Below are 12,026 nucleotides of genomic sequence, written 5' to 3'. Positions count from 1 at the left end.
TGTATAGAGCTGGTTTTAACTTTTCATGTCATGTTTCACTTCATATATCATAAAATGCTTTGACTGTTTTTATACCACTGGTTTTTCATTGATACCAATATAAATATGTTTGATTTTTTAAGTTATGTTGTGCATTCTGGAACCACTGAATTTTCGTGTAATTGAGTATAATCTTATCATCCTCACCTTATGATTTATCACTTTAGAATGTGTTACCAATACCAGGGATGTTAGATAGTTGTCAGGTACCATTAAGTACCCAGTAAACCATTTGAAGTTGGTTTCTTGCTTCTTTTCCATTTATGTTCATATCGCTGACTTCTTACAGGATATATTTTGACATTTACAGACTAATTGATGTATTTTTTTTACATTAAACATACAGGTGTTTGTACCTTTACAGGTATGTTGCACACCTGTCTACAAATTATCTCATAAAATCTTAGTAAAAATAACCTATTACATTGTATAGGGATAGAAAATAATGGTTTTGATCATCTTTTTATTCATGATTTTGGCTTTACTAAAGTAGAAATAAACAGTTGAGTCAGCAGTTTATGTGCCAAGATTTCCAAATACCTCACCCATTGGCTTGTTTCACAGTACCCATTGGCTGGTGTACACTGACATTTTTCTTATAATTCTACCCTGATTTTATTGAATTAAGAGATTACATTTATCTTGATCATTTGGAACTTTCTGTAATCAGGTAAATGGATTTGAAATCTTGTATTTTCACAAAGTTTTAAAAGCTGTTGGTATGAATCAGCCGTGTAAATATCATGACATAGTTTTGGTTTGTGTGGTTACATGATTATGAATGTTTAACTAATCAAAGTTGTTACCCAAAAACATGACTGGATACAAACACTCCTGTTTCTTATCATAACCATGGCAGTTTATTTAGGTCTGTGAAGGTTTTCAGGTGCTACATGGCTTGTTTATGACTTGTTTTGCTTGTGAATAAATCTTTCTATGTTATACCTAGAAAAGGTTTCAGAGGTCAAGTCTGTGTGTTATAGTAATATATGTAAGTCATATTTTCAGCCAGGGTTACATTTTAGATTATAATTTTGGTAATTAAAGATGACTCTATAACTCCCCATCTTCGTTTTAAAAGATCTACATCTTAGAAACATCAAGCATGGCTTTCTCTCTAACAATCATGTTTTGTTTGGAATTCTGTTTTGACAAAGAAGTGTTTCATGACTTTCTTGATAATTGTGTATTCCATCACTTCTAATGATTTGGCTGTTTCTTTTTGTGTGTTGTTTGAAGACAATAACAGTCATGACCAATCATTTGGATGATCTCCCCTGTTTTCATTGTGCTATCTCCCTTTGACCACTAACTACAAAGTTTTGCATTGTAGATGTTTGAAGGAAGTACAGATAGTGTAAGTGTGTCACCAGTGTTACTATAAATAACTCTAGTTTTTTTATAGCTTTTATTGTATAACTATCACTCTGTAACATTTTCATTGTCTTGTGGCCAACGTTCATAAAAATCATTTCCTTCTTTTACCCAGAAGGTTTAATTATATCTTCGCTGAATAAAATAAAAACAGTACATCATATGTCACAATAGTGTTTTGTTTTTTTTATTTGTGTAAGTAATATAAATTTATCACTAAATGTGTTGAGTTTTAATACAGCTTTATTTCTCAGGGATTACTTTTTTTGCGGAATTCTGCTAACTGAAATCCAGATTTTACTGTTGTGGTTCCATTTAACTGTTTTTTAATTTCCAATTTTACCAACTTCTGTTTTGTGTGATGTCCTCATAAAATCATCCCTGAATTTTAGGCTTCTGTATAATTTTTTTCGCCACTCTTTCATAAGAATGAACCTTGGTCATTATTTATTGTAAATGATTTGTGCATGACTGTTTCCTATTTGAAAGGTCCAGTAGTGTCCTTAACTGACAATATGATTAAGGTGGAAAATTTCAGATTAGCTAACCTGCATTTTCAAAATCATTAGAAACAATGCTTTGAAGAATTTCTTCTGAAACTTGACAATAGTTCCTGGCAGTAACTTGTTTTAAAAAGAGAAAAGATTTTTTTGCTTACACGAGATTCTGACATGTCTTTTACCTTTGCAGTGTTGACATGGAATCTTGTGGGGTTTTATTTTTGTTTGTTTTTGTTTGTTTTTTTAAACCAATACAGAATTCAGTTAGCTCTAAGTAAAGGTGACTATACTGATAATAAATGGTCCCTTGGTGTTAACCAAGTGAATCTTTACATAAACATTACTGAAATACTGAGATATTCTTGGTTCATTGTTATAGTCACAATGCTGCATGTCTATCACTGTATCAGTACTTTGTCAGTACTTTATGTATATGGAAGTTGTTTAAGGACTGAAGTTGCATGAGCATGAGAAGGAGATAGGGGTAAAGGTTGTTACCATGACAACTGTAGATTCAGTAGACATGTTGCCTGTTGCTTTTGTCCTGATTATACATAGTACTAGTGTTATCTGTAGATACTCCATTCCTGTTGATCTGTAACTTGATGAATTTTCTGCTTCAGATTTAATGTCTATAATATTCATTGTAGAACTAAACCTAGATCTTTTGCCTTATCTTGTTCTTTTTTTCTGGATATGTACCCCAAAATTAACTCTAAGGTTTAAGAGTTATTTAATATATTTTTATGTTATTGAGTCAGCCTTGCAATTAAAATAAAAAGAAATATCAACAGATCATATCTAAAATTGCATTTGCAAATGTGCTGTGACCAAAGATTATATTTAGCTTTACTGATACTATCATATGAAGGTGTGAATCACATCAATTTACAGATCAGAATGGAAAGGGTTTTTCACTGATTTCTGAGTTATCAAGTTTCACTTGTAATTTTAGACTTCTCTACTACTAGTATTTCATGTAACTTCCCGATTCAATATGAATCTGAGATGACGCTGTACTTAAGACATTATTTTTTCAAGTGAAAGAGATTTATCAAGTACATATAGTATATTGACAGCTCATGATAATTTCATTACATCTCTCATCCGCAATATTTTTCTATGATTTGCACTTTTTAAAAAGTATATTGCTCTCGTAATTAGTTGTGTTCCTGCATGTTAGGGTTGTGTAATTGATGCTGCAGGTCAATTTGTTTAAAGTGCAAAATAGTTTTGTTTTTGCTATTTTTTTTTTCATTGATTTTATATATTTTTTTTTAATTGGATAGAAAAAAAGTTTTTTATAATACATTAAATATGGTGATCAAATATATTACTATGTTTCTTCAATATCAGGTGTTTTTATTTCAAATATCTGTTAAAGTTAATTGGCAGATGCAGCATAAGGTTACCATCATGATTTAAAAAACAGATGTTTAGCGCCACCACAAGTTCTGAATTTTAGACAAATGATGAATATATTAACATATTTGCATGGCTTGTAATTATCAGCTTGTTTTATTTACTGACCAGTTCTGTTTTTGCACAGCCCAAGGGATCCTTTGTACCAGTTCAGCTTGACAAGTGTGCAGCATGCCAGAAAACTGTGTACGCCATGGAAAAAATGGAAATGAACAAAAACATCTACCACAGAGCGTGTTTTAAATGTTCCCATTGTAAATGTGTACTAACGTAAGATCATCTTTATTACCTCCCTTTATTACATTACAGATCAAAGTTATCTCCTTTATTTCTGTACCCTTTCCTTTCATATACAAACTCATTTTACAAGGTTTGTGATAGTCAGAAACTATTAATGTTTAATGAAAAACAAGCTCCTTCTTTTTATAAGGGAGATAACTTTTCGTAACTACACAGTATTATGTTAATAAGACAAGATAAAGTAAAATGGGAGGTACTATGTACCTTTGCATGACAGCATGTTATTGGAGTTTTCTCCCTTTGTTTATGAACCAGAACTAATAATAGAATGAGAGTTATTTGCATGAATTATTTTTCAGTATTATTTAAGTTGATAGCTTTGGTTTTTCAAAGAGCTTTTCCATCATCATCACCCATGAGTTATTTGGTTTATTGAAAGTATTTTAAAAGACTATAAATCAGATTGAATATGTAAAAGTAATAGTTAAAAGATTATAAAACAGAGTATCAAAGTTTACATCTACATTGAGGAAGGTAGTTATATCAGTGCAGTAAAAGTTCAAGTCTTTAATAAAAAAAACTTGGGACCAAGTATACCTGTATTGAAGGTAGTTGTATATTGGATGAGATTAACATCCACAGTTTTTTTCTCTGTGTGTGTCAAGACATTACATATATAACACTGATACAATCATGACTATTTAAGGTAGTCAAGTACTTGTATCACAAAACTTATTGCTATTTTTCAGGATATATTTGTATGAGATATGAATGAAACCTAAAAATACCATTGGGAAAACTAGAATACGTTACATTCCTTCTTACAACATAAATTTTGCCGTCACATGATGGTATAGTGCTGTTGTCATCTGTGTTGTTGTTTGTCAATAGACACTTGATTTCATGTTATAACTTTAATATTAGGTTCTGGGTCTTGTTCAACTTTATAACATGGTTCCATATATACATGTTTTACCAATGTAAGGTTGGTATTAATTGTAGGTGATATAACCCAAGGGATTTTGGAATCAGGGGGCTAAAGGAGGAACAAAAATAAAAAAAACAAGTATTTTATTAAATTTATCATTTAACATGCTATAACTCAAGTTCTCTAATAAATTGTACCACAAGCTATGATACGACAAAGATCGCACATGGAATTATATTTGGGCTAATGATCTGAAATGTTGTAAGGGACCAATATAGGACCAGGAGCCAAAGTTTGATCTAACCATAACAGTTCAGTAGAGTATGGATCTCTTCGAAAATGTATAACAAGGTTAGATTCCCTCATAACAAAAACAGGGATATCATGGGTTATAAACATCAAGGAAGTAGAGACAGAACAAACATGTATCTTGTTTCTGGCAAATAATTTCAGAGAAGTGTATGGATCGCAATGAAATCGTAATTCAAGTGTGTGGACCTTTTAAAGAAGGTTTAAATTACAAGGTTATGTTCCAAACCTTTTAGTAAAGTGTCAGAAATAAGCATTTTTTTCAACTTTGTATAAATTGCTTAAGTTATTTAATTACTTTTATTCTTGTCAGAATCTTCTGTTGTGTCAAACAGTTAACCACAATCCCTTTTCAGAACTCTATCAATTTGAAATGTTGTGTCCATACTTGTCCCAGTTCTTCAGGGTTTGACCTTTGTGGTCACAATAAGCTGGGCCCCACTATAAGGATTTATTGTAAATGTTGATATTACTTACATAACACCTTCAATTAATTGAACCCTAGTCACTCTGTGTATTTACATGTATATTGTACATCCTGATGTATTTTAATGACAACATTTTATTATATTTTTTCAGACCTAAGACGTTTTCTATGAATGAAGGTGTTATATTCTGCACAAATCATTTTAAGCAGTTGTTTGCCAGGAAAGGAAATTATGATGAAGGATTTGGTCGCCAGCAGTATAAGAAAAAATGGGGAACTGCAGATTCTGCAAATGAAGAACAATAGTGCTTAGAAATTTAGTCATTGCTTCAATTTACCTTAATGTTATTATATAGGGGAAATAACTCTGTATCAATAACTCTATATTGTACCATTACTCATCATTGTAAAATAAAAATCAATTATGAGAATTAAAAACACATGTTAAAAGCTTCTTCATTAAGGAAGCGCTAAGATTTAAAGTTATTGCCATGATTTTTTTATATGTCAAGTATGAATTAAAAAAAAAAAAAACACATGTAAAGATTTGAATTATTTTTTTGTGATATTTTATATATTTATAATTTTCAGTCATTGGATGAATAACAATAGTGCTCAATTATATAAGTTTTGATACATTATAAACTGTATTGTTAAGGTAAAAAAAAAATTATCATCTACAAACATTAGCATTGGCAGCCAAATCTAGTCAGAGGATGTAGATGTTATAATGCTTCTGTTTCAAACCTTATTTTTATATCCTTAATGCCAAAGAAAATGATTTGGTTATGAATTGTGCTGTAAAACTCTGTGATTTAGGCTATAATAGTGTATTGTCTGATAAATAAATAATTTGAAGAAGATTATTAAAAGAATAACTTTTTTACAAAAATGGATATTCCTTTAAAAAAACTACAGCAAATATCAGTTAAATGTAAGTTACAGACAGTCTAAGGGGCTTAACTCTGATTAAACATAGTGCAATTTATCAGATTATTTTGTACATATTTCTTTGTACTATGCAAAGCTTGATATTTATAAATAAATGTAGCTTTTTATTTTATATTTTGTACATTGTTTCTATTCAATTTGTTTATCATTAATGTATGATCCCCCCTTGTTATCATTCTTTACTTAAATTCTTCACTTTAAAGCATTTTTCACATATGATCATCTGCAATGTTTCTAAAAGGCATTTTTAGCTTGATAATGTTTCATTTGGTTATATTTCTAAAAGCAAAAACGAAATTTGTATCTATTTTTAATGTAGCCATTTTAAGCCAAACCTGACAAAATCTTTTCACATTACATAACATGACATGATTCTTGAGAGTTTTGATTGTGGTTCTTTTTAAGTCTGTACAGTTTTTGTACAAGCATTGTGATTTGCTTCTCTTCGATGTTGTTTTGTTTTTATTGTCTCTACACATGTGCTTTCACTGCTGATATATGAAAACTAATTTTACATAATTTTGCTGCAAAATGATTCTGGTATTGAAATGAATTATTTAACCTCCTGTTCAGATGAAGACAAGGATAATGAAGATGTTGTGGTATAATAAATTGATCAATTCCATCATGTTCAGAATTTACTGTATTAAATCTTTCCTACTCTTCAACCTTTACATTTACAGTTAACTCCCTTGCCTTAATGAGCCAAAATAAGAAGAAAATCAAAGATAAATAAAGTTACCTCAAATTATGCATTTTGATATTTTTGTACAAACATTGAGTTTTCATGTTTATAATTGTTCCAAGCTTTTAGTTTTCTTATAATTTCCTTTTTGAAAGGAAAATCGTGTATTTTATTAGCTATGAGTATTTAAATTCTATGTGATGATGATACTTAGTCTATTTCATTCATTGATAATCATGTTAACTGCACATGTTGTGTTTAATATCATAACACAATCAAATGATGTGTGGAATAAAAACAGAAGAAAAACTTCCTGTCATGTGGTTGGAGCGTCCTTCTTGTGTCATGAGTTACTGGACCTTAAGATTTCAGGATTTAAATTGATTAGTGGAAGCTTCAGATCAAGTAACTCATTAACTGATAAAGACAATTTTTATATTCATTGTGTTTAACAGAAACAAAACTGACACTTAAAATTATAATGTGATTCCTACTAAAGAGCTTTATTAGGAAATTTAATTATGTCAAGGATATTTGAAAAAAAAAAAACACAAACAAAATCTAAACTGTGCTACTTGTGCCAAAAGTTTATCCAAGTAAGGTATACATGTACCTGCTGTCTATAATAGATGTTAATTAGAATATCACCAATTTTATACAGACCAAGTACTCTGGGAAGATGTAAACATACTTAATATGCTGATAAATCATCTCTCAAAAATTAAACAAGATGCTTTATGCATGTAACAGTTGTCATGGCAATAAATTTATTGAAAATTGTCTATTTATCCTCTTTTAATTCATTATAGAGCCTCACAATTTTTGGTGACTCTAAGCCTCATCCATGTATCAGTTTTATGTCCGGTTGGTGCACTGTCATTGTCTATATGTATCATAACATATACAGGAAGAGTGGCATGGTATGGATATTCATCTTGCGGATTTTTTTAATGGCTTGAATTTTCAACTGCCTATTACTATGCAATGGCAGTTTTTTTTGTAGTCATGTGATGATGTCATGGTCGGTCTACCTATTGTGTATGGAAAATAATTACATTTATGAAAGTTTGGACTTAACTGTTACGAATTCGCAGCAAAAAGGAACCCCTTCAATTCTGGTCAAATTCTTATCTTGTGCCAAATGCTTGAAATCAAATTCAGAGATGTATCAATCTTAATGTGTTCAACTTGTCTCAAATTCTAACGGCTCGACCAATGTGGTTGTATCTTATACCAGTATTTAAATGTAGGTTAATGGTCGTAGCAAGCTGCATCCTGTGAAGTATTTCAGATGCATATAAAGTCTAAAGGAAGATACAAACCAGCAAAAAATCGGAGCATTGTACGTCAATATCGATGTTGCGCTATGAGAAAACACTAACTAGGAAACAGAGCAATGCTCACTAAATTGATACCACTATGTGTACTCTTCCATTTGATCACGTGCACCTTTTGACATCCAATATTTGGTCAAAATCTGGATAAAAAGTAATCATGAAGATGAATGCAACTACATTTTTCAGTGAAACAAAATAGATTAACATATATTGACTACCCAGGGGATTAACATGTATTGACTACCCTGGGGATTTTAATTTTGTGTAAATTAAATGTATAAATATGCGTAAGTTGTTGCGGTCTGTTATAAGATTTTATATGTAGTTCCTTTTCATGGCGAATTAATGGGCTGGCATAAAAACACAATTTCTATTTTCTCTGGGTGTGATTCTACAGGCATTTTATGAGGAAGAGTTCTAAATCTGCGAAAAGTAGTATACCTATCATTCAAGATTTTGCAATGGTTTTCATCTCTAAGTTCTATTATTTTTAGCCTTTGGTGAATTTAATTTACTATATTCCTTCGAAACCATTGTTTAAAATTGTCCGAAAGTGTAAGTTGAATTGCACCTGGTCCATGCTCAGTTTTTAGTGGAGTCCGAGTTGTTCATTTACTTTTGTTACTTTGCGTGTATTGTTTTCGTTATCTTATATTCTTTGTTGTATGTGACATTTTCATTAATGCCCATTTAGTTATGTAGAATGAGGTACAGGATAAGGAACGGGACTCCCATGTGTCAGGGAATTCGCCGATGCGAGCGGTCCTACTATTATATACAAGAATTGCGAAAACTGCGCTACCACAAATATACACTGGGTTATATCTCACTCAAGGAATGCATTGTGACTATATTGTGTATGAACTTTCATGATCTGATTATGGTTAATAAGTAAAATTATAATTAAGTATATACATAACCATTTAAATCAATGTAATTATTATATATATATATATAACGAGAATGGTTATGGCGTACATGTATACATGTATATCAAGGAGCCAACAACACCACCGGGATGAATATGTCAGCCCCAAGACCACCCATTGGTCTTCAATGAACAACGAGGAAATCCTCATACCACAGGCCTAGGGCGGGCTGCAGAATGAAATGACTTTACGTAAAAAGTTCAGTAAAGTAATTGGCAATATAAGTATTTGTATTTAATAAGTAGCCCACAATATTTTATTTGTTTTGTTTTCATGAATATATACAAGTTGTGAAATGTAGGGTACTGTAAATTATTTTAGATAATCACGACTTTATAAACTTGAATGTTACATTTAACTATTATAAATTGATTCTTGAAATCAGTGCTAAAGGCGGTATTTTTACCTTTTAATTAATCTGCCTCTTGCGTAATCGTAACCTGTGTCGATTTATTATAAGGCTTTACAAAAACTTAAGGTTTGAGGTCATGTACACATATATTTGCTGGGGATATTGCAAATATATTTAACATATTTATATCGATTGGTACAGTTCCATAATGTTTTTTTTTATGGATAAATTTTACAGTTTAATGTTTTCGATATCTTAAGTCATGTTAGTTATTATAACTAATTGTTAACCGGTTCACTGATTTAATATTTACTCTCCGGGCGCAGATTCCGGCTCCGGGCGTGTACTAGTAGGACCTGATGCGAGACGAAGGAGTAGGTCAATGAGTATACCAATGCTACATCATTTTCAAAGACCCCGATGTTGCAAAAACATTGTCTATTAAACATCATGACAAATATGTTGTCTTACCAGCAGACAAAGCCCAAAACAACATTGTTTTTGTCTGCAAAACGTTTTACATTCAATGTTTATTATCAGAGATAGACGTAGAAAATAATAACAGTGATAAGAACTGTACTGCTACCACACTCTCCAAAGAGTAATCAAGGGAACCAAGGCTATAGCGGTAATCAAAAGAATGTAATCCAGGGACAAAGACCCGACATAGAAAACAGACATACACAACAAAGAACGTAAAGTAACTAAAATCATACATACAAAGTAACAAAAACAAATGAGCAAGAAGAGATTGTGGAAAACCATAAATCTGTGCTGTCCTCTTTTGGTCTCTCTACCAAGGACAATGCTTGTGATTTACCATCTATGTACTCGATTCCTAAACTCAACAAGAATCCATGTAAACAACGTTACATGTACTTCTATACTTAAACCTGTCAAAGAGGGTTTGCAATCCTATCACAACACTTGTTACTCCAGTAGTGGTATTAATTCAATGTGGATCTTGAAAAATTCAAAAGATCTTTATAGACAATCAGTTCAAGACTATTATCAGAATATAATAGAATTAAAACCTATGACTTTTCAACACTGTATACTTCTATTCCCCATACTCAGTTAAAATCCCGTCTTAAAAACATTATACATCGTATTTTTTCCAAAAAGGATGGTACACCTAGATACCTAGGTACACCTAAATATATAGTTCTTGGTAGAGATTCCTCATACTTTGTAAAAAATAATTCCAAATCATCTTCCAAATATACAGAAGAAGGTGTTTACAAAATGCTGGAATTTTTAGTCGACAACATATTTGTCCAGTGTGGTGGACGCATTTTTCAATAGACGGTTGGCATTCCAATGGGAACAAATTGTGCTCCTCTACTTGCTAACCCATTCCTTCACTCTTATGAGGCTAACTTTATAGCTGATTTGATCCGAAAGAAAGAACATTGGTTAGCTAGATCTTTTATTCTCAGTTTCCGCTATATAGATGACGTATTATCTTTAAACAATCCTAATTTCGGGGATATGATACGTCGTATCCACCTCAAAGAACTTGAAATAAAGGTACCACAGACACTGTGAGGTCAATCTCATATCTTGACCTACACTTAGAAATCGATGGTAAAGGAAAACTATTGACCAAACTACACGACAAACGTGATGACTTTTCCTTCAGAATTGTATGATTTTAGTTACTTTATGTTCTTTGTTGTGTATGTCTGTTTTCAATGTCTGGTCTTTGTTACATTCTTTTGATTACCGCTATAAATATAGAAGGATTGGAATCTCGCGCAGTTTTACATAATGTGTTAATACATAATTATGTTGAGTGGGGAGATTTACAGCGAGAATACCCATGATGCATTTCGTTGATGCTGAGCGTGCCCTGTTAATGGCGAACGATTTCCATCGCTTCAACATTTCATCACAATAAATGTAAGTTGGTTTGAAAAAAAATAAAATATCCCGACTCATGTCACTGCCTCAAGTTGCCCCCAGGCTATTTCAATGTTTTGTTTTTATCAATATCTCGATTCGAGACCTTAATCTCTTATCAAATTTTTCAAGCTTGTCCCACTTTTGAGGGCGATCTTCTTCCTTCATTTAAAACTCCTTCTTTCAAACCTGATCAATTGCCATAAAATTTGTTTAATATTGATCAGAAATGGTCCGAAGGCATATATAAGGAGTTTCATAGCTGTAGCTTTCCCTACTTTTGTGATATCAACGTTTTTATATGCCTTGGTTTTGACTCCTATTTGCCTTGCCCCGCCTTTGAGGGCGGTTTCCCTCCTCATTTAAAATTCAAACTCCTTCATCAAAACCCGAAAAATCATCATAAAATTTGTTTAAAATTAATCGGAAATGGTCCCAGGTTTTATATAAGGAGTTTTATAGCCGGAGCCTTCCCTTCTTTTGAAATATTTTTTTTGACACAATTTTAACTATTCAAGGATTTTTATAGATATACATGTTTAGCAAAACTAACTTGACAGATTCGAACTCCTCCCTTCTGGTCCATTTTTCTATTACAGAAGTAATTATCGATGTATACAAGAAATTTTGC

General features: G+C 31.6%; 1 protein-coding gene across 28 annotated transcripts in view; it reads left to right on the top strand.

Moving 5' to 3' along the window:
* The window catches only part of LOC148609070 (uncharacterized), a 51,316-nt gene extending 43,661 nt beyond the window's left edge, over positions 1-7,655 (top strand). For 14 of the 28 annotated variants that reach the window (XM_088596053.1, XM_088596047.1, XM_088596049.1 and 11 more), the window contains 3 exons: positions 1,373-1,396; positions 3,463-3,605; positions 5,392-7,655. In XM_088596053.1, the coding sequence (XP_088452179.1) occupies positions 1,373-1,396; positions 3,463-3,605; positions 5,392-5,545 (321 nt within the window). In that variant the 3' untranslated portion in view covers positions 5,546-7,655. The remainder of the gene's footprint in view (positions 1-1,372; positions 1,397-3,462; positions 3,606-5,391) is intronic. The other 14 variants (XM_088596069.1, XM_088596070.1, XM_088596067.1 and 11 more) reach the window with 3 other exon arrangements.
* The last annotated feature ends 4,371 nt before the right edge of the window (positions 7,656-12,026 follow it).

The sequence above is a fragment of the Perna viridis genome, chromosome 8 (assembly GCF_037379345.1).
Source record: "Perna viridis isolate PV_CMFRI_1.1 ecotype Kerala chromosome 8, ASM3737934v1, whole genome shotgun sequence".
Taxonomy (NCBI): domain Eukaryota; kingdom Metazoa; phylum Mollusca; class Bivalvia; order Mytilida; family Mytilidae; genus Perna; species Perna viridis.
This window is presented reverse-complemented; position numbering and strand designations above follow the sequence as displayed.